The sequence below is a fragment of the Pyrgilauda ruficollis genome, unplaced genomic scaffold, assembly GCF_017590135.1.
Source record: "Pyrgilauda ruficollis isolate IOZ18807 unplaced genomic scaffold, ASM1759013v1 scaffold68, whole genome shotgun sequence".
NCBI classification, from domain to species: domain Eukaryota; kingdom Metazoa; phylum Chordata; class Aves; order Passeriformes; family Passeridae; genus Pyrgilauda; species Pyrgilauda ruficollis.
This window is the reverse complement of record NW_024528599.1, coordinates 1471522-1498451: the sequence shown is the minus strand read 5'-3', so window position 1 is coordinate 1498451 and position 26930 is coordinate 1471522. Positions and strand designations below refer to the sequence as shown.

Sequence of the window (26930 nt, the reverse complement as noted above, 5' to 3'; positions counted from 1 at the left end):
CGTGAGTTCAGCCTTTCACACAGGCGTAATGCTTGGATTTAGATACTGCATCCCTTCTCCCTCTCCTTCCCCCCACCACCCTGTACCCTCCTTGTGTTTTTAGATGTTTGGTTTTTTCCTTCCTATCTGAAATCCTTTATTTTGTCTTTACAGTCTGGTTGAATAGGAATCGTTTCGTTTATGCAGCTTTGTGCTTTTTCTCTACAGCTTGTATTTGCATGAATGTGTTGCAGCCTGATGCGAGTTCATTCGATTAAATAAAATGCTTAAATTGTAATCCGTGCAAAACGATCATATTTGAAACACTTGATGTCTCGGTGAGAATCCATTTAATAGTGATCAGATTTAAATGATTTAACACAGTGGTGGTGGTGGGAGGTGGGGGAGGGAAATAGAGTTTTGAGACATTCCTGTATATAAAAAAAAGATTAAACCAAATTCAGATATGTCTCTCTCTCTCCGCCTTCCCCCCCCCCGCCCTTTAAGCAGTCAAAAGATATACTGTATCCCCAGTGAAAGGGTGCTTTCAATCCAGTTATCCACTTTACCCAGTCTCAGTTTCCAGAACCTTCCACACCCCCCCTGGTTAAACCACTAAGCCTTTGATTCCTTCCTGATTACACTATGCAAGACATCTATCAAACACTGTCTTATCTGTTTGTAAGGCAGCTCAGGCCTCAGATTTAAGTCATGGGTTTTGGCTACAAGTTGGAGTGTGATTAATAATTGACTAATGTAGCTTTTATTTATCACAGGCTAGCACATTTCACCATTACCGAGTTAATTTATGTTAAGTGTAAGCTGTCGCTCAATCTGTTTTTCAACTTTTTTTTTTTTTTTTTTTTTTTTTTTTTTAAATCCTAAGTCTATCTTTCACTTTTTGAGAAACAAAATCCTTACACAGGGCACAGTCTTACTTGGTGCCAAAAAGTTGATTTCCTTTTCAGCGGAGCCATACATCACCGGCCCTCCCAGCTGCAGTGTCAGCCCCTGACAGAATGACATGTGTCATTTATCAAAGGGGCCAGGCCGGGCCTTGGGAAACGCACACGACAAAGCCTGAGAGAGTTCATTTCGCAGTCCCCTCCTACCCTCTGCGAGCCTCTTGCCAGGAAAGCCTGTGATGTTTCTGTCTTCGCAGCATTACTGTAAGTCCTTCAACCTTCACAGAATTAACCCTCGCTGCCGCCACTGCTGCTGCCAGACCTCCCCAGTGCTGCTGGACCTCCCCTTCCCCCGAGAGCTGCGATGCCCAAGTGCCATCCCAGCCAGCCCCAGTGTGGCAATAACATGCATCGGGCTGCTCCCTCATCCACTTACCCATTCCTCCTGGAAAGAACTCTTTTTCTTTTTTTTTAATTCCCATATATTGTGCGCTATAAGAATTAAAGTCCTACGTTTTTCTATGGCAGGACAAGGTCAAAGACATAAAGAATAAGGTAATAAAGCATTTCAGTCATGAAAAAAAGGGTAGCCACTGTCCTGTGCACAGGTAGGGATTTGTGTTTCGTGTGCGGCGGTGGATGAGACAATCAGAGAGTCTTCCTTCCACCTTCCTGTTTAAAATTTCCTTCTGGTTATTGTGAAACCATGTGCTGAAATAAATAGAGCAGGTAGTTTCTCTGCGTGCCACTTCACAACACCTGAGCTGCGTAGCACCAGCTTAGATGAACTGAGCTGGGAGGACTCACCACACTCCTCCTGAAACTCTATCAGCTAGAGGGGGCAAGGTGAGGAGAAGGAAAAGTTGATAGCATTTAACAGGGAAAAAATAATCTGCAAACCTCAAGGTGTCGCTTGCACTGAATAGTTTAATTTCTGTAATGTAGTTGCCTCAGTCCTGCAGCCCAGGAGATGACAAAGGAGTTAAAGCAGAAAATAATCTTTTACCAAATGAAGAAGAGCATGTTTTCAAAATATAACAATGTTTCCTGAAACAAAACTTTTGTTTGCATGTGTGTGTGCACAAATGTGTTTTAAGTGAATGAATTTTAAATTTTGATCGTGTACAAAGAATATGAGAAAGTTATTGTCTCCTCCCCTCCCCCCACCAAATCACTCTTTGTACTTTGCATAGTTCCTACCACACTGAAGTTATTTACAGCATCAGATATCATTTAAAGAGATAGCTAAGGAGACTGTAGCCTCAGCTAGGAACTTTCCAGAAAGGAGTCCTATAAATTAGCCATTGCTCAGGAGTGGCTGTTTTCTAGTCAGGGCTGGTCCTTTCATTTGTCTACATAAGGCTAATTTATTTTTGCAGCCAGATGTGGGCTGACAGCCATCACTCAGAGCTTCCTTCCCCCACTGTTAGGAGGTCGGGAAAACAGTCACGTTTCCCATTTTACAGAATCCCCATCAACATTATTGAAGATGGATGTATCTTTAAAGCAAAGATTGATTGTGGATATCGGAGTTATGGTGTCATTTATCATAGTGAATATTATTTAGACTTGGATTGTACAAGGCTGTAACTTGAGACACAGCCAGGGGAGGGACAATCTGGAAACGAGGATCCATGAACTTTAATGGATGGATGCTTTTTCAAAGCTCCACTCACTATAGCATGATTTACTTTTCTTACAGAAAGGAAACAAGCATTTCAGTTTTAAAGGGCCAGCATGCCATCTTGTCCTCTTTAGTGGGTCCTTCACGGAGGCATCCGAGACTTAAAGCTGAAACAATAAATAGTGGTTGTGGCTGAATGTTATTTGTGTACAAGTGCTTTTATGCTAAACATATCTAGGTGCACTTGAGACTCCTGTCTTTGCAAATTGCACTGGTTATGCTCTCTGTTGAAGGGGTACTGTGGCTGAAGGATGCGAAGTATTGATTATAGGATGCAGTGATCTGAAATTTCAGAAGATCCAATAAATTGCATTACAACTGGCATTGTTACTTAGGCATGTTCATCTCTTCTCGGAGACAAAGAGCATCTAAGCTGCATACTCACTGCTTGAGGCATCTTATAGAAGTGGAGGATCCACTAAATTGTGCACATATCTGGTGGAGCATCAACTTTCTTGGTTGTTAAGAAGTGCAGTAGACCTCAACAGCTGTTTGCATGTTGTGCTTACATTCTACTGTTATGTAAAATTAAGACATGTAGTTTGAGATCTTGCAGGTGGACACATGCCTTGTATTTTCAGAATATACATTTTGGAAAACTGATTGCAGCCCTGCTGAAAATATGAAGGCATGGCTCAGCTAAGTGCTACTTCTCATTTAGTACCACCAGCATGCCAGTGTGCTTGATGAATTTATCAGAATGTTTCATCCTTTGGAACTTGACTTTTGACTTTTTTGCAAATGAACTAACTTGAATTCAGAAAATCTCAGCTAACTTCAGTTAAAGGGAGAAGTACCTGAAACTGATAGCATGGATTTAAATACAATGCAAGCATACTTCCCCCCACATATTCTGGCATCTCAGTCCCACCTTGAAACTTTCTTCCCTTAGCATTATTTCCCCAATTACTTTGTTCAGGTAACCATCTGCTCCCCAGGTGAAATTGCTTGTCTTCCATGTCCATCCAGTTTCTGATTTTCTGATTTCCACTGATACCTTCCATTTCCCACTGATACAGTTCTTAGAGTTCATTTGCATGCCTCTGATCATAACCTGGGGTGCCTGGCTACCTGCCCCACTTCAGTGGGTCATGTATCACAGTTTGGGAATTACTGTGTCATACGACAGAATTCCACTGGACAGTAGTTTATTCATGTGGGCTGACACGTGTCTACTTAGAGGAAGGTAGTAGCATTCACCAGACTTGTTCTTGATGAAACCATCACATACTATCATTTAAAGCAGCAGTTCCCCAAGGATATACTAAAACTTGAACCAAACTATCTTCTTTTTGTTTTTTTTTTTCCTTTAAACAAAACTAGAAATCACTTTGCTGTCATAAACCAAATTCAGTACAAGAGTTTTCATATGAATAGTCAAGCTCAAGAGTTTTTAAAAAATCCAAACAATGAAAGCAATTATGAACATCTGTTTTTGAATGCATATGTATTCTGTACATAACAAACAGAGAAATCCTATTATCTAGAACAATAAAAGGGAATTTCCCTTTCTCTCTGAACACTCTCTGGGAGGAATATGGCCTTCCACTTAGAATCCTGATTTGGTGGGTTTGGATTTTTTTCTATTATTAATGAATTGAAAATGAGGATATCTTATTTTTTTTCCACTTTTTTTTTTTTTCTTTTCCCCCCTCTCTATTTCTTGTAGCCGAGATTTCAATTTCAGGGACACTAGTATAAATCCTGGGAATCTATTTTTACACCTGTGCAGCTGAGATCAGAATGCCTCTATGAAGGCCTGCTATATTTACTCATACATAAAAAGTATTTTTCTCTTGCTTGAGAAACATACAAAATGTCTTCAAAGAGGAAGCAGTTTATCAAATTCATATTAATCACAGCATCAATAATGTTGACCGGGGTCAAGTCATTACACTAAATATATTGTAACCATTATTAATGCATGTACCCCAGTGCCATAGCTATGATATAAGACTGCTGTTTCCTGATTAAAAGCTGTTTGGTGATGCAGAGATTCAATACAGATTCTCCCTGCCTTGTGGTGACTGACAGTAGCTTCTGGTATTCTGCTTTCTTCTGACAGTGGAGTATATTAATATGAACACACCTTACAGAGGGGGCTAAAAGAAGTGCAGAATGCAGAAAACAAAAGTGTCTAATTTCAACAGCCACAACTGTGCATCCATAAGGCAGCCAAATTTATCATGGCACATTATGGAGTGCAGCAAATGTCATGAAAACCATTGTTTTTTAATTTTTTTTTCCATGAGAGTCTGAATGAGGTGATTTATGGTAGTTATCCATCTTAAGGGTCATCCATCAACTTTTAGTTGCTAGGCAATCAAACCAACAGCTGTTTGCTTTGAATCAAGCTGAAAAGTTGTCAGTCATCACATGCAGGTATGACCTTAGTGGTTAAAAACATTATCATGCATGTAAAATTAAAGAGACAAAGTCCTTGTTCTCTCTCTCCCATAGTGTGGCTTATTACTTCCCATGAACAACACAGGTAGCAATGGCCCCAAAGCTTTTATTTAAGGCAACATTTTGGAAGATCATGGTGCCAAATGTGCTGGTCATTGCATCTCAGAAATATTTGTGTGCTCACGTAGAAGTTCTTTGTAGAGAAAGAGTTTGTAGTAGGGTGGTTTCTCAGATGCAACATCAAGTTAACTAAAATAGAACTTTTTGAACTCAGTCTTATTGGGTCTAGATGTTGAGAAAAAAAACCAAGAAAACACAGTTGTAAGAGGCTACACAGTTGTAAGAGTTTGGTTGAATAGGTGCACATCTTGCTGCTGAGGTAGTTAATGGTGCAATATTTTGTGTAAACAATGCTAGGGAGCTCTTTCCAGATGGAGCTCTGAGCAGCCTGATCTAGTGAAAGGTGTCCCAGCCCATGGCAGAGAGGTTGGAACTAGATCATCTTTAGGGTCCTTTCCAACCCAAACTGTTCTATGAATTTGTGATTCTATGATTCTGCTGTTTTACTGTGTCCTCTTAGAGTAGGTCTAGAGGACACGGTGATGAAACCTCCTAAATTCCATACTTCCACCATGTTTGTTACTATAAACAGACCAATATCACTTGTGATTTGGAGGCATTGTATTTAACAGTGAAGAATGACCTGATTGTAATATGAGAATATGAATTTGTTTCCCTTCCTTACATCTGGTCTTCTCTTGAAATTGCTTGCAAGAAGTTATTTTAATTGCCATTTGGTTCCACTGAGTGCCATTCCCTGTTAAACAACTTCAAAATGACTGACATGTAAAGTGAGCTGGATTCTGCAAGAGTTTCTAGAAAATACTGAAGAAGATTGGAGGTACATTGTTGAGAAGACAACAATGTACGTTATTTCAATAAACTATACAGTTGCCAACTTGCTGTTAGTTCCTGATACTTGGAAATTGCATGCATCTCCAGTGCTGTAATCTTGAGCCACAGAGCTGCTGGCAGATTGACAGAGATGTAGCAAATGGTCAGAAATGCTCTGTGCAGAAGTGGAAAGGGGAAGGGAAGCGAGCCATTTTTGGGAAAAAGCTGCCTTCGAGCCATTTTTTACCAAATGTAGCCAGAGGACTACCTTTATCTATTGGTTGAGTATTGATCAAATATGAGCTGCAGTTGTTGAGGTGGAAATGTTCTGCAGAGAAAATACTTTGTCATGGGTTTTTCTGAGACCTCAGGCCTTTCTTCAGAAAGGTGTGTCTTACCTCTCTGTTAATTCAGGCACGACTGCAAACCTGAAGCCAGCACCTGACACGTGCTAGTTGTTGATAAATCTTACTTTCCCAAGACAGTATATTTTTCTCTGCTAACCTGTGCGAAACAGTAATTGTCTTGTCTGCTCAGGGATTCTGCCATGCGCTAACTAATCATGGTAAGAGAAGACTCTGTCCTCATTTTGATAAATCTTTTATAATATTTCAGATTTTATTTACATAATTACCCAATTGTCTTTGTCCCCTTAACATCTTTGACTTTCATTTATGTATAAATTTGGCTGTGCACCTCTTTAGATGTCAGTGAAGCTAATAGTGAACAATCCTGTGCCCTTGAAACTACTGTGTCATCTGCGCAGGCTCTTGCGTGGGCTTCTAATCACGTCACATCTGAGCACCTTCCAAGTGTTAATGTAAAATACATGTGCAAAATACTCCTTGTAGTGAATGCACTGATGGGTGATAACCATTTTCGTAACATCCTTGCCGTCGTATTTTCACTTATCATGTGGCTCACACCAGGTGGCTTGTTAGCAGTTGCTAATGAGTTTGTTGTAGTGTGGGAGGTTCCCAGGTTGAGAGCTACACTTCAAATTTTGCTCCCTCACTTGGGCTGTTTCCAAGACTTGTGTGTGTATTCCTAACGTTATTTCAAAACACTTCTAGCACTTAATTTTGTACTTCACAGAAATATAGATGCAGCAAATGTGTGAACCAAAGCTTATCATGATGTATCTATTTCTATTTGTCCCTTGAAAAAAAGCCCTAATACTCTTTCCTCCCATCACAGTATTATTTTCTGTATGTCTTCTCAGTAAAATAGATGAGTAACTCTGTAAGTCCTAAATGGATCTCCTGGCATTTTTGACTCCCTTCCGTTTACAGCAAGCAAAACCTTCTTTTCTACTCTATTTTTTTAAGATAGTAACTACTTTAGCTGTAGAGGAAGAAAGTTGATGTTGGTTTTACAGGAAATTTAAGGAGAAAATGATCACTTTGGGACAGATAGTAGTACCCTGTCAAGTATTATCCCATCTGCGGGAAAATAGTGAAACTCATAGTGGGAAAAAGTGGCAGAATCAGGGCTGTTTGATCAAGTTTAATCTATGAAGTGCCTCACCTACTCCTTTAACCTTTTGTATAGCTCAGTATGTAATCCACCTGTCCACATCACCAGAGGGACAAAATGAAGAATTTAGACTGCTATTGAACAGAATGAATTTCCATAGTGGATCAACCTAATGTTACAGTGATGACACGTGGTAATTTGATAGTTACCACATAATAACAGGAACAATGCAGCACATACAGTACTGGGAAACTCCATTGGATGCAACAGTAATTACATGGCAACTCACTGACTGTTAACACTTTGTCGTCTGATTACTGAGCACTTAAACTGTATCAGTGATGTAGTTAACACAGGTGGTTTTGTAGTTGAGGTATATTCAATAAACTGTGTACTTTTTCTTTTTTTAACTTCTTGGCCTCTATATTTTTGGAGTGGTTATATCCTGTGTAACATGAAGAATTTTTTTATTAACCTGCAGAGTCATGCCTCTGTTCTTCTGAATTTTATTGCTCTCCAGAGCTGGTGAGTTTGCTTTACTGATGCATTCCCGGGAAGATTAAAAAAAAAAAAGAAAAAAAGAAAAAAAAGAAACTCAAACAAATTTCCAAAATTAGCCTTGTAGCCCTATGCTCACTTATACCTAGCAGTCCTGCTGGTGTCTATTGCATTTATTTGTACTGAAATGGAATCTTAAAATAAAGTTAATGCTCAACTGTTAAGAATGTGATTGAGTAATATAGTGGGATTGCGTTTGTATTCAAGACAAATTCAAGACAAAATCAGATACACTCAGTATGGTTTTGCCTCATTTATTTGAATTAAAGGTAGGAGATTACATGAGCATTTGAATTCCATATTTGTAAACAGTCTTTGGCTTTGTGTATAAATTATATTTATATAAATCTGTAAAATTGCTTTCGTGACTTTTGGTTAGAGAAACAAGAATTTTGTTGTCTAAAGGCTCTGAGTCAAGATCAGAGCCTGTTCAGTTAGAGGCTGTTTGGAAATGCTGAGCACAGACTCCACCCCCAAAGGAGACAGTCATGATGAAGGAGCAAAAAGTAAGGAGAGACATCATTACGGTGAAGTCTTGTCTGTAGGGCTGGTAGTACAGTCCACAGTCCATGATGCATTCTTCAGTGTTCTGTCCTTTACAAAATCACACATATCCCTCAAGACTAGCCAACTTCCAGCTAACTTACATTTCCACTGAGAGCCCATGATGATGCTTTTTCCCATCCTCTCTTGTAAAGGTTAGCACTTGGCAGTATGTAGCATATGTTTTATACTGTATATTTTAAGTGACATTATACTTAAAGAGTATTTCTCAATTTGAACTTTTAATTTGCTTTATTAAGCATCAGGTAGATGAAATGAAAACTTAGTTGGATGATCAAATAAACATGTAATCTATTCTATTATATACGTGGGACACAGCTAATTTTTTAACATTAATCTTTTTTCCCTTAAGTAGTCAGCAGCATCTTCTTTTAAGAGGTTCCCAGATTCTAGTAGATCCTGATGAAGTACGGTTTACTTCCTCAGGTGAATGGCCCAGTTCTTCAGATTAAGTATTCTGTTTACATGTGGAAAGCACTCCTTCAGATGCTGTACTTTTGAGTAAACTTTTGCTTAGATCAGATACATCTTTCAAGGTTTGTGCCTTTGTACTGTATTTTCTATATGGAAAGAGCACACAGAAAGAAAACATTAGTATGTAGAAAAAGGACTGAACCAGGAGCATCCCTGCAATGCTTTTCACTTTAAAAATAATTTAATATAGCCTTTTGATTCCTCTTAGAGAGGGTTTCTAGACTAGGGAACACTATGTGTAGCAGTTTCAGAGAAAATTCAGCAAAATTCACAGTCTCTGTAATCCCCTTCCTCAGCCCAATGCCACCCTGCCTATATCCATCTTTCTATGCCTTTATGTTTTATAAGCATTTTGCCAAAGACCTGTGAGTTTACAGCAGTGTCAGAGCTGTGATACTTTTGCACAGACCAGAAATACAGCAAACATAACCATGAAAATTTGTTACTACCACCACTGTTCTGCTGCTGCCCTTCTGCTGAAGGCCACCACTCCCACAGCTTTGGGGATTACCTCTTCCAGCATCTCTGAGAACATATCAGCATTCCTCAGCTGCTTCTTTGTTCTGTAAATTTCCCAGTCTGACCATCCGGGAGCCACTCCAGCATTTGCACTCATCACCTGAGCTGGGACTGAAGCCCCTTCGCAGCTACACACTCCACACTCACAGACCAGATTTCTCTATTGGCTCGAGCCTGGATTTCCCATAGCAAAATCTCAGATGTCCAAATCCTTCAAATAATTCAACCACTAAACAACAAAATAACAGCTCAAACTGAGTGCCTCTGAGGAGGGGCCCTGGACAAAGAAAACCCAGGGCTTTTATACCCTTACAGTGTAAGTGTGAAAAATCTGGGGTGCTCAGCCCTTGCTGTGTCTCTGAGTGTTCCATTCACCACCTGCCTGGGCCACAGGTCCCAGGTCCCTGTGCCCTTGGTTATGCAGAGGCTCAGCATTTCACGTCCTCTTGTCAGGAACTTCCATCACCTGGAGCTCGACTTGCAGCAGCTTGCACTGCATCTGCACACCCAGCTACCTGCACTAAATGTGTCCTTCAACATCTGTACAGTCTCTGCTTCACAGGGTGAATCTGCTTTCACTGACAGTCTACACCAGGTGCAGCTAGGCTTGTTCTTAGAAGCAGAACTTTAGCTAGCCCTCTTTTCAGAAACTAAATGCAGTTCCTTGGAAGTGCTTTGCGCCTGAGCACCAGTGTGGCTGCTATACAGGTGTACAGTGAAATGGTTTGAAGAGATGCATTTCCTTTAGAAATATGCCATTCTGTATTTGGAGACAATGATCTCCTTGCCCGCCATGCAAGTATAAGTTTAGATATCTCTTGCACCAGCTGTTCATCTTACCATCCTTCATCTTTGCCTAGCAAGCTACATCACTGAGGATAAATCACAGAATCACAGGATGAGTCAGGTTGGAAGAGAGCATAGTGGGTCATTTGGTCCAACCTCACTGCTCAAGCAGTGCACATGACACAGGATTGTGTCCAGATGGTTCTTGAATATCTCTAGTGGGGGAAAACTCCACAGCATCTCTGGGCAACCTTTTCCAGTGCACAGTCACCTGCACAATAAAGAAGTTCTTCCTTGTGTGAAGGAGGAACTTTCTGTGCATCAGAGTCTGCCTGTTGCCTGTTGTCTTATTGCTTGGCACTACCAAGAAGAACCTGTCTCCATCCTCCTGATATCCTACCTTTAGAATCTTACAGACATTGATAGGGTCCCCTCTCAGTCATGTCTTCTTGAGGCTGAACAGGACCAGCTTCCTCAGAAGCATTCCTTGTAAAACGAGATGGTCCAGTCCCTTGATCAACTTTGTTGACTTCTGCTGGAGCTGCTTTAGGAGCTCCATGTCGCTCTTGCATTGCAGAGCCCAGAACTGGACACAGCGCTCCAAATGTGGCCTCACTAGGGCTGAGTAGAGGGGTGGGATCACCTCCCTTGAACTGCTGGCAAAGCTCTTCGCGATGCACCCCAGGACACCATTGGCCTTGTTGACCACAAGGGCACTGCTGGCTCATGGACAGCTTGTTGTGCACTAGAGTCCCCAGGTCCTTCTCTGTAGAGTTGCCCCGCAGCAGGTCAGTCCCCAGTCTGGGCTGGTGTGTGTGGTCACTCCTCCCCAGGGGCAGGACCCTCTATTTGCCTTTGTTGAATTTCAGACAGTTCTTCTCTGCCCATCTCTCCAATCTGCTATAGTCTTTTTGAAGGCCTGCATGGAAATCTATCCCTGAAATCTAAGAATTTTTTCTTTTGAAAATAAAATTAATTGGATTTTCCCTAAATCAGCTTTTCTCTCTAACCTCTTGACTCACTAGCACCGGGGATCGGCTATGTTGCTACTCTTTCTGCCACCTAACTTTTTTAGTGAGATGCTGAGATGTACAATGACAATGTATAGTTTCAGGGGTGCAGTAATGGGTGGTAAGCTACAAGAGGGAAAGGCAGGTACAAGTATAGTTGTTGCAGAAAATGGACTGGAGAGCTTTCACAGTGTAATCCTGATGTAACCTCAGACTCAATGCCTAAGTTTAGGTTTAAGTTTTTTCTGTCATATATTCTTGTCACAAATTTCATATGTAAGAAAACAACCCCAATTATTCCATTTAGATGTAGTGTTTTAATTTTCCTGTGGTTATGCTCTCTTCAAAACAGCTGAAAAAAGTTCTCCAAAAGCCTAGATGAAACTTATGTGATTTCGTGTGCGTAAAAATTATTTCTTTATAATCTATTTGCAGGAGACTCTTTTTATTATTTTTTAAAAGTTTGTAACTTCGTGTCCCGTTTTCCTCTTTTAACTAGCCTTTCCTAGGAGTAACTTCAATTTCTTTATGAGCCTTGCAAATGATGAATAAGTGGATAAAACAAACAATTCTCTAAGAACCCTTTTTTTTTATAATAATAAAAGTGACGTAAGAAGAGAGCGCTTCACTTCATCTTTTTCCATTTTTTGTCTGTGCTTTTGAGGCATATTATCTATTCTGAGACAAGCTTGTGAGAGTGTGTGTGTGTGTGTATTTATTTACATATAAACAAACTTGTGAGTAAAATTGTATAGGGTGGTAGTAAAATGCCTGTTTAGTTCAGTATCATGAAGCGCAAGGCCAAAAGCAGAATGATTCTGCTCCTTGAGAAAGGTGTTTGTATATAACCACATGTGTCTTAGGGATGTTTGACTGCATTTTGATTTTTTTTTTCCTTTTTTTTATGCTTGTGCAGGGTGTAATGGGGAAAAAAAAAAAATCCGTCATTCGTATTTTCTTCTGAAGCAGCTCTGATGCCACAAGCCATGTTGATTTCAGGCCTCCTGCTCAAGTTTGCTGAAACTGCTGTTTGCCTGAGGAAATCATAACATTTATGAACTTGATTCCTTGTATCTATGCATATGCAATTTGGGGTGCCTCATTTTCAGCCAGTGGATTCAGGGCTGCATCAGTGTCAAACCGGTGGAAGTGCGAACAGAATCAGATTTACAGGATCTTTGAACTCCTTGGTGATTAATGAAATTCTTAATTCTGAAAGTGTGACAGGAGGATAATCTTGACAATATTTCCCTCTGCTTTCTGTGGGTAGAAGGATTTGAAGCCGACAGTGGGAGTTGGGGGTCCTGACCTGTTCCATTACGGTGATTCACTTGTTCAGGCTGGAATCTCCCATGTAAATCCCTTCTCATCTCCCACATGCACCTGTACCTCATGCTTCTGTAGCTGGAGGAGATCCTCATGCTAGAGAGTTAAACTGTACTTCCACTACTCAGAGTCTGGCCAAGAACCAGAATATTCCCTTATTTTAAGCTAGTCCTGAAGGAACAGTGCCAATTCCCAGTGCCTTCAACATTGCTCTTGAAAGCTGGGAATTAAAAGAACTGAACTCTGTTTCTGTGCCTTAGCTTTTGCACTTATAAAATTAAGTTAGCAGCAGTTGCCTTTCTGCATTAAAGATTTTGAGATTGACTTACAAAAGAGCATAATATAATTGGCAAGATGAACATCTAACAGCATAGAGTGGCTGATGAATACAGGAGCATCGTCTCAGTTTTGCTGTTTGCTGTTTTTTTCCCTTTAAACCTCAGTATGGAAGGAGACAGTGCCTATACAGCAGTTCTTTCTTCTAGTAACTCCTATATTTAACATGTAGTTTTTAGACAGATCTGCCAAGATGTGTAATTACACACAAGCACATCTCCATGGCTGAGAGTTTAGATTCCTGAATAAAAGTTAGACAGATCAGTATTTACCATGGTGGGTCTAGTCTTTTGTTGTTAATGGTTGGTAATATGGGTTTTTGGGTTTGTTTTTTTTAGAATCTGGTGGCTATGCCTTTTATTATATGCATTATAACCAGCCGTGTAACTGGGACTCTCAGGGCCCTTTGTGATTTGGAGTTGGTGAAAACGAGCAAGTACATGCTGCAATTAATAAGTTGTGAAGAGACTGATTGTTGCAACTGAAATGGTGAACTGATGTAGTTACCCAAAAAAGATTGGGAAGCAGTGACCTAACTATCACCCCATGGAGAATGAGGCTGGTCTTAAATTTGTGAAATATCCCTGTTTTACAACACTGACTATAAGAAAGAATTCTGTTAAAAGTTAATGGAGGAGTTCCAATGGAACCCTATTAGATTCTTCCACCATTAAATGACTGATACAGACTTTAAATGGATGTTTTAACTAGGCATTGTTATCAAAAGGACTATTGCACAAATTAAAACCGGGCCCATAATCAGTGAAGAGAAGCTGGATTTACTCTTCTGCCTTTGGCATGGGGGATCCTGTGTTTGTGTGTACAAGTAAAGGAATGGAGAAAATGTTGAAGGAGAGGAAAATGGTTAGAAATAGTAATTAGAAAAGAGAAATGGAAGATTTACATTTTCAGAAATATATGAAAGTTTTCCAGTGAAAGCATTATATGGGTAAAGTAGGTGATTTACACTGAGATTTTATCTATTGAGCAAATTTGGACAAGAAAAGGAGAAGAGTCTCCTCTCAAGATTCTGCAAGCTACTAGGTGTCCTGAACTTCCATTAAATAGAGTTGAGGAGTGGGCTTGCCTCTGAAAAAGCTCGGACATCATAAACTCCTCTAGTGTAATTCTGACCCTGGGCAGGCTGAAGCATCTGTAAATTCTGAATATAAGGCCATGTTTTTGCGCAGCTGCAAAAAAGTGGTTTGCAGTAGAGTCAATGTAAATTGATTTGGAGCTATCTCCCATCTCCTGCTATGATGGCAATATGAAGTGTTTACATGCAGAGTAGAGGATTTGACATTCTGTTTCAAACTCAGATGTTGGCTTGGTGTTGTGATATTTTAAAGTTTTGTTTTAAAAAGCATCAGGGAAAGAGTTTGCTGTCTCTGAAGTTAAAGCTAGTGAAATTCTGGTTTCTGACATTCTTTTTCTTTCCCATGCAGAGTGCATGCCTTTCTGTGGTGCCCCTGCCATGACCCCCTCTCTAACCTGGATAGATTACCCATGAGGGGTCATTTGGTGTCCATCCTTGTGTAGCCATGGCCATCTCATTTAAAGGGACCCTGCCACATAGTTCTTTAAGCCCCCTCTGTGATGCAGTGACAGTTATATATTCTGTTAGCAGATGTCATCTTAGTTATTTCCCCATCCTTCCAGTGAGTGAAAGCTCTGTCAAAAAACCCCTAAACAGCTCAAAAGAAAAACAGAGCAAGGTAGATCATTGCTGTCACTCCATGTCCCATGTGCAAACAAATGCTGTGCGTATGTGGGGCAGTTGCCGTGTGTTTGCATAGATGTCTTTATGCAGGGGAACTAAAAAAGTAAGGTGTTTTGCTGTTCAGCCAGAACCAGCTAAATTTGTATTGTGTTTTATTTCAGGACAATCATGGTGATACTTTTCACAAATAAATTTTCCTTTCTTTTCCTCTTTTCTACAAGGCCCTGGATTTTACTTGTCTAAGTACTTCCTATTGAGGTGCTTTAGTACCTCACAAAGTGCTCTTCTGGCCTATCTAAATATGGGACATTATCATGATAGATTGTTTCCTCCTGCTCCCTGATGCCTTCCAGTGTATTTCCAGTTCCTAGCAAACCTTCTGGTGCAGGCTGCAGACAAAAGGAAGGTCCAAACCTGGTGATGGCCCCCTTGGCATCTGGCCTACCTGGGTGTCACTGGCTTCTAGAAAAGACTGTCAGTTATACACAAATGATTTCAAACACATTTTATTTTGTGACATGGCTTATTGACCACCAGAATAAGAACATCTGAGCCTTTTCCTCTCACTTGTAGTAAAAATTTCAGATTTGGCATAAACTGCTTTTTTTTTTTTTTTTTTTTTTTTGAGAAGGGCAGATCTAGATCTTTTCTCTCTAAGGCACTGAACTGGTTTAATTGAAAGAACAATTTGATTTGCTGCTGTAGCTGCTGCTACAATGAAATAGCTTGGAATGGTAGCAAATTTTTACTTCTCTCACCCAAAGCAAGGATTTAATACTGGCAGGTGAACCTGTGAAGGCTGCTATCAAGTATACAGAGACAATAACTGTCTTGGAGGTGGAACTTTGTCAATATTTTTTGCCTTGGGCCAAAAAACATTCACAATAATGGAGTGCTAAAGCCCTGCTCAGAAATGTTACAGCTTGGAAAAGGGGAATTTATTCCAAGTTTTAGAGTGCAGTATTTTGGTAGGATGTGTGGTTTCTTAATCATCCTTATGTTGAAGCATCAACCATCAAGACATCTGGTGGACACCCAAGGGTTTGCTTCTTGTTCAGTAAGAGCTGTCCTTATACTTCAGGTCATACAAAGCTGGCTATGTGACTGCCCTTAACATGTGTGTTGTTATGCATGTTTGAACCAGTCTCTTCCTGTGCTCTGTAACCTGGGCAGAGGAATTATTTTAAAATTATTTTTAAGTATCCATAGTGGGACAGGGGAGAGAAAATTCCAAATTACAATGCTGAGAAATTGAATAGATGTTTACAATCTACTTTGCCTGTTTCTTTCTGAAATGATTATGAGATGATAGTCATAAAATGATTGGGAGAAGAGATAATAGAAGTCTCTTGGGATTGTTCGTATAATGTGAGTATTTTATAGTGTCATAAATAGCAAGCCAACTGAGCTCTTATAAACTTATTTTATTAATGCATATTGATTTATAATTATAATTATTAAGCCCAGGAATGCAGACAAATGCATCCTGTTTGGAAGCAGGTAAACAATTAAAGAAGTAGCTCTTAGAGACAATGGGCAAAAGCAGGCAAGAGGGAGGGAACTGTGCTCTGGAGTTTGCCAGCACAAAGGTTGACTTCTGTCTAATGCTGTGGTAGACTATGCAAAATGCTGCATCTTCCCCTTTACCTGTATTTTAAAATGAAGATTAACAATATGAGGCAATATATCTTTTGAAAAAGTTGTTAGGTGCAACAATCTAGGGTTTTTTGGGCACTGGTGGGACTTTTTGCACTGTGCAAGTGCAGAAAGACTTTGTTTTGGTAAGTCATGCAGGAAAATCTCTTCACTGATCCAAGCTCTGGCAGTAAACTGAACTCTAGCACTGCCAGCTTTTTAGCTGTATCTTTGATGCCAGTATATAAATGCAGAAATAAACAAAAAGGCACCATGTTAGTTTCAGCTGTTTCAAATAACCAGCAAAGAAATACCAGTAAATAGTGTTTTCTAAAAAAAGCAATCAAACAAACAAACAAAAAAAAAAAAACCATAAAACAAAACAAAAACCGAAACACCCCAAAATTAAAAAATACCTTCAAACTCTCATCATTATTTTCCTGAAGTTTTTTTAAGGCAGAATTAAAATAGTTTTGAGATTAGGTGACTGTATTGTGTTCAAGGCAGGAAAAGTTAACACTCTAAAACAACATTCTCTGCATGATACATTATTTTTACTGACTTCCAGTACTGAATTTTTTTAAAATGTGAGCTTATACTCTGAAAGCATCATTGGAACAAGATATTTAGTTTACTGTGTATGATGTTTCAACCAGCTTAGGAAGTTCTAGCTTTTTGTAATGATCTCTAATAGTTTGGGGTGTCCAGTCCTCATTTTGTGTGGCTTCTCATGTTGTAATTGAGGCTCAGGTGATTTTTTTGCAACTGTGAACTCATCTGTGTGTTTCTCTGATGTGGATTTGAGTCCATGACATGTATGTATGCATGCCAGAAATACAGTAACCTAATTTCTCAAGGGTTAAGCAATGCCTTTCTTTAAGTAAGTGAGCATTCCTAGTGCATTTTAAAATTGTTTCTAGATTTTAAGTAATGAATTGGCTTGAAATCTGCACCCTTAAATCTCAGATTTGTATTTGTAGATTGTTGCAGGAAAGGAAGAACCTGACCATGAGTGGCAGTCAGCTCTCTGACACACAGAGGAAGCTTATTCCAGAACTCGATGGAATGTTTTCCTATGAATGAACAGGTATTATGGTGTAAGGAGCTTGGATATGTCAATCCAACCAGATTCTGGTGCCTGCTTAAGACTGTATGAAATATCTGGATGTCTTTTGGCTGTAAGTGCAGTCCCACCCAAAGAGTCAAGAAGTGCATTTTATTAGCCATCCAAGGTTTTCTACTTTAAAGGTGCCTAAGTGTGTGCGCCACAAATCTTTCACAATAGACCCAGTATTGTTTGTTATTTCTTAAGTAATAGAATAGCCACTAATAGAATGTTGTGTTTTTCTTCAGATAGGTAAAACCAAGTAATGAAATTCAGATTTTATTTTCCATTCGAGCTGCAAATTAGTGCCATGTATATGTGTAGTATTTTTTGTAAGCAGATGTGGGATTAAAATAGTTTTTGCAGGTAATTTGCTTGTTTACTGTTCTCAGATAGGTAAGAATATTCGTATCAATATTGATGAAAAATGAGTATCCTCTGTGGTTTCAGGACCTCTTGTTTTAGTATTCTAGCATATTCACAGGGTTCCCTGTTTAAATAAATTCATGTTTGGATCAGAAAAAAACAAGCCCTCATGGATTTGTATTTTGCCATCCACACACTTGGTAATTTTTATGAAAAGACCAAACAGCAAAAGGCAAAGCCTCGAGGTCTCCCCTCACATTTTAGCGAAGATTTAACAGCAGGATGACATAGTGAATAAGGGCCTTCTTCTGTGATTTGCTCAGTACCTCCTATGATTTACCCTTGGTGCCAATAAGGGCAGGCAGTATTTTTCAGAGGGTATGCATCCCATGGTAGAAGCAGGTCCTAAGAATTTTATGAGGCACACTGTGAAACAGCGACAAAAGCTGTAATCTGAACATCCCCACACTTCTCCAAATAAAAGGCACAAATATATTTTATATTGTGGCCTTTGCCTTTTTGTTTGTTTGGCTTTGGGTTGCTATAGCTGATGTACATGCTACTTAACTGTATGGAACAGTACCGAGTAAGTCACTCGCCATCGCTGAAGAGCTGGGGACCCAGCGGGGCATGTGCTGGGACAACACTCGTGTTAGTGAAGCACGTTCCAGTGCAGGCTGGATGAGAACTTGCTGTGCCCCTGCAGTGGGTGGGCAAACACTGCCTGATAACACCTGTCAGGCCCCTCTCCTTCACCTGTAACTTCACGAATTTCTTTTCCCTACGTTGCCAGTGTCTGTATTCTGCACCAAGGAGTACATAGATGCTAAGATTGAACTATTAAAATGAAACAGTATTTGAGCTTCTCAAGAACGAACTAACAAGTGATGAAAACACTTTTTCTGCTCATTTCATTTAATGGTCTCCACAACCCACTCAAACTAAAATAATTGTAAAAAAAAATCTAACATTTTCTTTGGAACAAAGAGGTGATTTTCCACTTTCTCCTCTCTCTCCTTTCACACAGACAATTTTAAACATCCAGGTCTAGACAGCTCTGATGAAAGCTGTTTCTCAAATGTTTGTATGCCACTGATTTTACATTATTGGATCTCTTATCCTCTAACCTTGTATTTTTAATTTTTTAATTTTTTTTTTTTATTTTCAGCCTGGCTAGGGGAATAGTTGCCAGATCAAAAAAATGCAAGTAGTGGGGTAGTGGGCCAAATTCTGTCCTCTCTTGCACCCATATCATTATTTATGCATGAGTTTGGACCTTAGTGAATATAGAATTAGATTTTGCCTTTATCTGTTTTACTTCATGCACTTAGTTTTGTCAAAAGTATACTGCGTGTATGCACAGATGTTTGTTATCATAGTGGTGATTTTTCTTCTTTGTTGGTTTTGGTAGCTCTAGGAACATTTGCCTGTACAGGGACAGCTTGCTCCTGCTGTTTTTCCTGCACTCCTGCACTTTTCCAGTTACCAAGTCACATGAGAAAACAAATCACAGTGTGTTTTTGTGGTACTACGTTTTGGTTAGCTATTGATGTGCCTTCCACAGGTGTTCTGTATGAGCAAAAGTGTGACTAAACTGAAGTATGAAGAGGTCATACAGAGAAGATGATGTCTGGCCATAACAACAGTAATCCTTACCTGGAACACAGAAAGTGAGAATTTAGTGAGGAGTGCTCTTTGTCTGTTTAGATGTCTCTTCAGGATTGCAATTTGTCTTCTTATTAAGACACTACAATACAAAAATGTTCAAGAATTCATGTTCTCCCTGCTATTTGATTATAGTGTCCATAAATGTCTGAGAAACATCACCTGCTGTAAAGTCAATGGAAAACAAAGACAGAATTAAAGAAAACTCCGAGTTCTTTCAGCAGTTTGTGACTGGCTCCACCATCATCTACAAAAAGACTCACATATTCATCTATCCAAAAAAAAGATACTTCCTCAGATAAGCACATACATGTCTATGACTTTCTCATGTTCAGGCAAAGATGACAGCTCTGATTCAGAGCCTTTTACCTCCCTAACTGAGCTCTGCCTGTATAATCAATGGTGAAGTGAGACCTTATATGCTATTAATTTCCAGGTTTCTCTTTGCTGCTATTGACAAATATTTTGTCATTAATATATAACAGTGTTTAAAATGAAATCAAATGCATGAAATTATAACCAAGGCATTTTTGGTAAACATTACAGGGCTTTTACGTTAATCTGAAGCAATTAAAAGCCAGATCTCAAACAGATGAAAACACTCTACATCTCCAGTGTTAGAAGACAAGTTAGTTGAAAATGATTTCTGAAAAAGCCACAAGCTATTGATTGTATTATTTGTGAGCATGGTTATTTTGAGCATCTTAAATACTATTTCGTTTTCCTGTCCTTAAAGCAAACACACAAGCAAAACCACAGACAACAGACAATATGCAGGAACTTGCTGCTGCTTTCACTTGACAATGGTGTTTCACTGCTGCCTTTTTGTGGTTAGAATAACTGAGTTGAGGGTAATGGCACATCAAATAAAAGCTATGAAAGGCCATGTCTTTTGAAAAAGAAAATAAGAAGTTGTAAATAGAAGACAGGACTGAAAATTAGAATGATAAATTGAAAAATAATGTGATTGAACTTTTTTTCTGAAAATACAGTTGAATTTACTGTCATTATTTAAGCTGCAGCACTATGAACAGTGACTTTATTTGGAAGAAAAAATACTAGGAATTTTATTCCTCTGCATTCCTATTTGTTTTCTGGCATCTTCTGATGATGTTTTTCTCTATTTTTTTCTGTTATTATTCGCTAAATATATTATGACATTTTATTTACCTTGGTCGAGAGCTTTGAGACCTCTGTGTGGCTTCCCCATTCTAGCAATTTCACAAATAAATCACCGATCATTGTGCAGAAATACCACAGTTTACATGAAGACAGAATAATTGTTATGTAGAAGAAGCAGGTTTATACTGGATAGTTGCATTACTGCATCTGTAGGTATGAGTACAGAATACACCCGCTCGTATCTTTCTTTTTAATTAGCACCAAGTAGTTTTTATTAAAGCAATGTGTTACAGAGGAATTTTGGAAGTACATTGGTAGAATCTACATTATTCAATATGACATTTCATTTTATGGACATATGTTTTTTCTGCATGTGTAAAATTAGGATATGTTGTTAGTCTTTTGTTAATTTCCAGATAATTAAACATTATTATCTATTTACCAATGAATAGATGTGATCTGTTTACAATATCAGAGATGTATATAAAGCACCCAGCTATAGTTGAAGCTCTAATTAAAATACATCATTGTTTGTCATAGTTTTAAGGTGAAAATTAAAAAGCGTTGCCAAATTAATCTTCAATCAAGAGTTCATTAATTAGCTAACCTTCTGGAAATGGGCTGCAGTTTGATGACAGCTCACTAAAGGACCATTTAAATGAATTCCTGATTGTATCAATCAGACAGGGGAAAAGAATTAGATTTGCGGCTCTTTTGCAGTAGCTCCTGCAAACATTTTCCCAACATTTAATGCACACAATGGATGTTAAACTATTTTAAAGTGATGAATCCTTTTTATTACTGTCCCAAACTCTGTTACTTCTTGCTGTATATCAAGAGGAAATGTATAAGGCTGCCAAGGTTTCATGATCCTGAACAGAATATTGCAGAGGAATATGCTTTATAACATAGTAATAAGCAGTTGCTTGAAATAACATCATAACTTTCCATGAGAAAAACGTTTCGAACAAATTATTGATTGTATAATAGTCTTTAGTAAAATTTACTTTGCATCTGTCATGAATTTTAAAATATGAGGGCTTAAGTGGTCAGGTACTTCAGTTGCTTTTGTGCTGGCAACATAAAATTTCTGTACCTCTAGACTATCTGGAAATGTCTGCCATGAAAGTGACAAATTAAAGATGTTAGTGCAAGATAAGGGTATATTTCTGTGCTACTTTAGTGCACGTAGTATCTATCTAGACCCATCATGAGGGTGAAAAAAAGAACTTTAGAATGGGTTGTAGAAGTTAATACATGATTTGGCAACTCCTCTTGTGATATATAGGTGGGATTGCTTTAATTGGATTTTTTTTGTGCATATATTTAGTCTGTATGTACGCCTTTTGTGGTTCTGTGTGAGCATGTGTTTTATGAAAAGTACGGTCAAAATAACAGTCTCTATTTACTCTTGCCAAAAGTTCTCCTTCTAAACTCTGCATAAACACACATTTAGTTAACATTTGGGTTGGTTATCATCTTTGTGAAATAAAATGGTTTGGTTTTTTTGGGAGGGTGGGTGCAGTTGTTTAGTCATTAGGTTCATATACTCAAAGCTCTTTGAAACAAAAGTGCTAATTAAGGCCAAAAAAGACTGTGTGTCAAAGCACTAAGTGACATACTGCATTTCATGATATTGTAAGCCTCTACAAATTGAAAAGCCATGGTGATTTTTTTTCACCTATAGAAGTATTTCCATTTGTTTAGTATTATATATGCTAATATTATTAACCAGTTATTTGTAATGGATATAATATTCTCAGGTACTGTAAGATACCTCCCTGTCTTGTTTAGAAGCATGTTAAAATACAGCTTAAGTTGAATTATTGTTTTTCTGACCAGTGGAGAACTGTACATTTTTGTTATGATCTGCCATGAGGCAATAACCTTGTCCAGCACTGCTACATCTGCTAAGACTATCCTGCCAATTAAACCAAAGAGCTGCTGTGGGTTTTTTTCTCAGTCAAAGTGTTTATATCTAACATTTTATTCAGATACAGTAACCTAGTGTGAAGGAAAATCAGGTGTTCTTTTTTTTCCTGTGTGCTGATTTGCATATGCATGTCAAATCTAGCTATGCCATTTTTTATGGTATTGAGGAAAACAAAATGACCTTTACTCAAGTTTTTAAAAGTGCAAGGTTCTTATGTTCTGAATTTTCAGGTGGTGAGGGGAAGAGCCTGGAAGAGCAAGCATTTGCTGATTACGCCACTGATGCTCACAACAGTCTGATACAGTCTAATACACTAAAACTCTCTATGCCTTCCTGTTATAATTGCATCTCTGCTCAAGGCTACTATAGTTAGGCTACATTAAATCTCATTGTCAGTCAGGCTGCATAAGGCTCAGGAAGCTCACGGGCTGGAGCTGGGCAATGTGATCTTCCTCAAGAGCAACTTCTCTCGCTGCTACTTGCTTGTCTTCTCACAGACTGCTACATTACTATGTACATAATGGACACCCCTTACATAAATTATGTAACTTGATTTCTCCCCCTGTCTGACAGACATGATTTGCTTAAAAATAAATATGAGCCTGGCAATCTAGGTTGCCCATTCTCCTTTTAGCTAACTGCACATGTTATTTATCGTGTTGAACTAAAAGGAAAAGCAAGAAGTCACTACTTCAGTTATCACTGAGCACAGAGCTCACATGTTGGAGGTGGGTCATGTACACTTCACATGTATGATAAAATATAGGAGCTTTCAGGAGGGCTTCTATCAAAATAATTGTCTAAGCAATTATCTGTGCTATTCAGCTAACTTTTGCATGCAGTGGTGTTTCTGTGCTTTTGTGTTCGTCAACCTTGCTGCTTAGTTCTCTTAGGAACTATTAGACTGACAGTTTTCAAATTGTGCAGAAAAGACAAAGAAAGAGAAAAGGGCTTTTTATAGAAAATTGTGCCTTTATTACAGGTAGTTAATAAGCATTAATATTGTAAAAAATCAATGGGTTAAATGCAGTTGCATGGTTTTAACCTGTACAAAAATTTTGATCCTGTGCGGGTGGCCTGCATTTGCAGAAGGTCGTCTTTAAGAGTCTCAACACTGCAGTTCTTTTCTTCCCAAGTGCAATGCTCTGCATGAAAGAGGAAAGGACAAGTAAACCCTGATGTGCTGTGCTTGTTTGAATTTTGCAAAACGATTCCCGATCCTGTAGCTTGATACAAGCAGGAACATAAATTAACTGTCCCTGAAGCATGCACCTCAAGAAAATTTTGCTGTTGTTGTTGTTCTTGTTATTATTATTATTATTATTATTAATAATAATAATTTAGTGACTTGTTGGCTTATATCTATATCTATATAGATATCTATAGAATTAGACATGTTTTAATTTTGGGGTCCTCAAAGGTCTGTGTTGATGAGCATAGCCTTCAGGCAATAGTATCCATTAAGTTTGTTGTACAGACATAAGAATTAACACTAATGATTGCATAATTTTAAAAAGATAAAATCTGATTTATTTTGTGTGAAGATTTGTGTTGTTCTCTGTCTTCTTTTAAGATACTGTTTACATTCTAAGAATTTTGGCTTTGTCAAGGGATAACCTTTATATTATGCAAGGAAAACCTTACATGGAAAAAGACAGTCTTTTATTAAAAAGTTCGCTTTTTTGGTTGTAGCAGTTTTCTTTTAGTGCATCATGGGTGGACAGAGAAGGACAGTTCATAGGTGGGAAACTCTACTAATGCATCTATATTTAATGGTTGTATTCTTCTTCCCAGTTACTGGCAAAGTGCTGAGAAAAGTAAACCATGTGCTTTTGTACTGTCATATTTGATTTGGACTATATTCTCACTGTTGTTTGAAGCTAACATGAAACGCAGTGTCTGCATGACCCATTTTAGCAGCCCATTATCATAATTTCACTGTCATATGGCCACTGAGTTAATGTACTTACAAATGACAGAGAAAGTGTGTTACATGACCTTAGGGTTTTCAAAAATTAAATGACGTAGGAGGTCGTATTTCAAAGAATTGTTAAAGATTAGGGTTCTGGGCAGTTGGCTTTTGGCTTTTTTCTTCTACTCACCTTAAATTGTCATAGCGTGTACCAAGAAGGTACCTTTATTTCTTGATAGACAAAAATATCAAAATATTAACTTTTTTCAAGCTCTGGATTTTAGTCATTAGCCTAATAATTCTGAGTAATATTCAAGGCTGAATGCAGTCTATTTTAAATATTTTAATTATTTTTTTCATTGTAAATCATCCATCTTCTTGATATAATGCAAGTTAAATTGTCTCTTGTATTGTCTCTTATTTTGCTAGGTAGGGATTTTTATTTGTTTTGTTGGTTTCTTTTAAAGAATTCTTTTGAATGTATGAAGCAAAGCAAGTATATTTCCTGGGTTTGCTGCAATGGAGCTAGACATCTTCTGGTTGATCATGTGATGTGGTAGTGCCGGGAATAATTTTGGTTTGAAAAATAACCTTTTTAACAAGTGGCTTTCTTAATTTGAGTATAAACCAGATCTGACTGTGTTTCTTAATTTAAGCAAGTGACATTGGCATTTTATCAGAGCCCACTGTCCCTACACTTCCCAAATTTTATGGTGTCATGAACCTATGTTGCTAAAACCCACCACAGTGAGTGATTGATGTTTCTTTCATCACAGAAGGGGTTACATTGAGGGTAAACCACAATGGCTATGATATATATTCAGTAAGTAAGGAAACGGCAGGAGAAACCACAAACATGTAGTCCAAGTGGCATATCCTCACCTTTTCCTCATAAAGTTTGGTATTGAAACCAACTGCCTTATCTTTCCTTTACCCTTGTGAAGTTGGGAAATCCTGTAGGCAGCACTCTGCATGAAAGGCCTCTCCAAGGCTCTCCTGCTTGAACTAGAGTTACACAAACAAATGAGTATCTTTTCTTTTCCCCTAGAAATAGACGGAAGTCTGTCTTATTGTAAAAAACCCAACCAATTGAACAAACAAAACCCCCAGCCTTTGTTGTGACTAATATATTCTCTGAAACACAAACTGTATGACAAACAGAAGGAATCCCATAATTTTACTTAAGGACTTATTTGGCAATGCTAAAACATAAAGTGGGACAAGGATCTCCCAAAGCTGGATCTTCTTTACCATCAAATAATTTGTGACTCTTGGGTTGGGTTTGCTCATCTGGGTTTGCCCAGATAACCTGTGGTATGTTACAGTGTTGTTGTGGGGTTCGGCAATTGGGTTCTGTGAGCATCATTCTCACTTGGAAACCTTGTCCAGGCAGAAGCTGCCTTCACATAAGTGGAGATTTTGTCTCAGCAAGGACTGCAGAAGGAATCAATACTCTTCACTCAACTAGTGTTAGAAACCCTCGAGCCTCTGACCCCAATGACACAAACAGTTTTATTTAAAATTACTAATTTTTGAGAAAGCTCCCAGATGTTACCATAACAGACTAATGCACCTTGAATTGGTTTGAAGATAAAATGTGATTGCCATGCGTGTCTAGAAATTACTGCCTTAAATAAATTTTGGAGCTCCAGACAACCATTTAAAAATATTATATTCTGGTTTTCTACCTATATAATTTCAAAGCAAAGCTGAATAATAATGTAACAATGGAGAAACAATAATACCAGAATTTATTTGCTGAATTTAACATTGTAAAATTGCTTTGTTGCTTGGTTTTCTGTGGCACTAAGGGACTGTTCTCATTTTACACCCAGGCAATCCCATTGATTTCAAATACAATCTAAAGGGGTTGTCTGCTTATAATAGAGGGCAGAATTTGACTTTCATTGCGGGGTGTAAATGCTGGCAGAATTTAACTTTAAGGTCTCAGTCCTGCAGGAAACCCCTAAGCACAGCTCTGTTCATTAAAGAACTTAGCCATGCTTTTAACCTTAAATAAGATTCCTCTGCTCGTGCTATGTTTTGCAGGGCACTTAGGCACGCACTTACATTTCATTAACGTCAGTGCACCGAAGCACTTTGTGGCAGGATGTGAGCACATCCTCAGGGACAGGGGCAGCATCGACAACTTCAAAGGCGTGAGCCCTGTGGTGGGTGTACTTGGCTAGGGCGTGGTGGGACCTCCACGTGCCTTGTCCCTGCTGGACTGCGCTCCTCCAGCAGTTGGCAGAGTTCACTTGTGCTGCTTTCTGTTTGCATGCATTGCCTGCTCTTTCTCCTTGGGTCGCAGTTTTTGAAAATCCAGTTGCTGCTGCTTTTGTAACTGCTGTGAATTCAAGTGGTGTTTAGTTGCTCTCGCTTTAAATTTTTGTGTATGTTATTCTCCCTGCTGCTTGCGCTTTGTAAAAATAAAGCACAAGATCTAGTAGTGTTTCTAAATTCTAATGGAAGTACATAATTCTGGCGTACCAGTCTTCACAGGTCATTTGCTGAGAGCAGTGAATGGCTCTAAATATGCATGTGATATTGTGGAG

At 38.6% G+C, this 26930-nt stretch overlaps 1 protein-coding gene across 2 annotated transcripts in view; it reads left to right on the top strand.

The window, feature by feature from the left end:
• Positions 1 to 1063: 1063 nt before the first annotated feature.
• The window catches only part of TSHZ1 (teashirt zinc finger homeobox 1), a 40325-nt gene continuing 14458 nt past the window's right edge, over positions 1064 to 26930 (top strand). For both annotated transcript variants that reach the window (XM_041484857.1, XM_041484856.1), the window contains exon 1: positions 1064 to 1148. In XM_041484857.1, the coding sequence (XP_041340791.1) occupies positions 1124 to 1148 (25 nt within the window). In that variant the 5' untranslated portion in view covers positions 1064 to 1123. The remainder of the gene's footprint in view (positions 1149 to 26930) is intronic.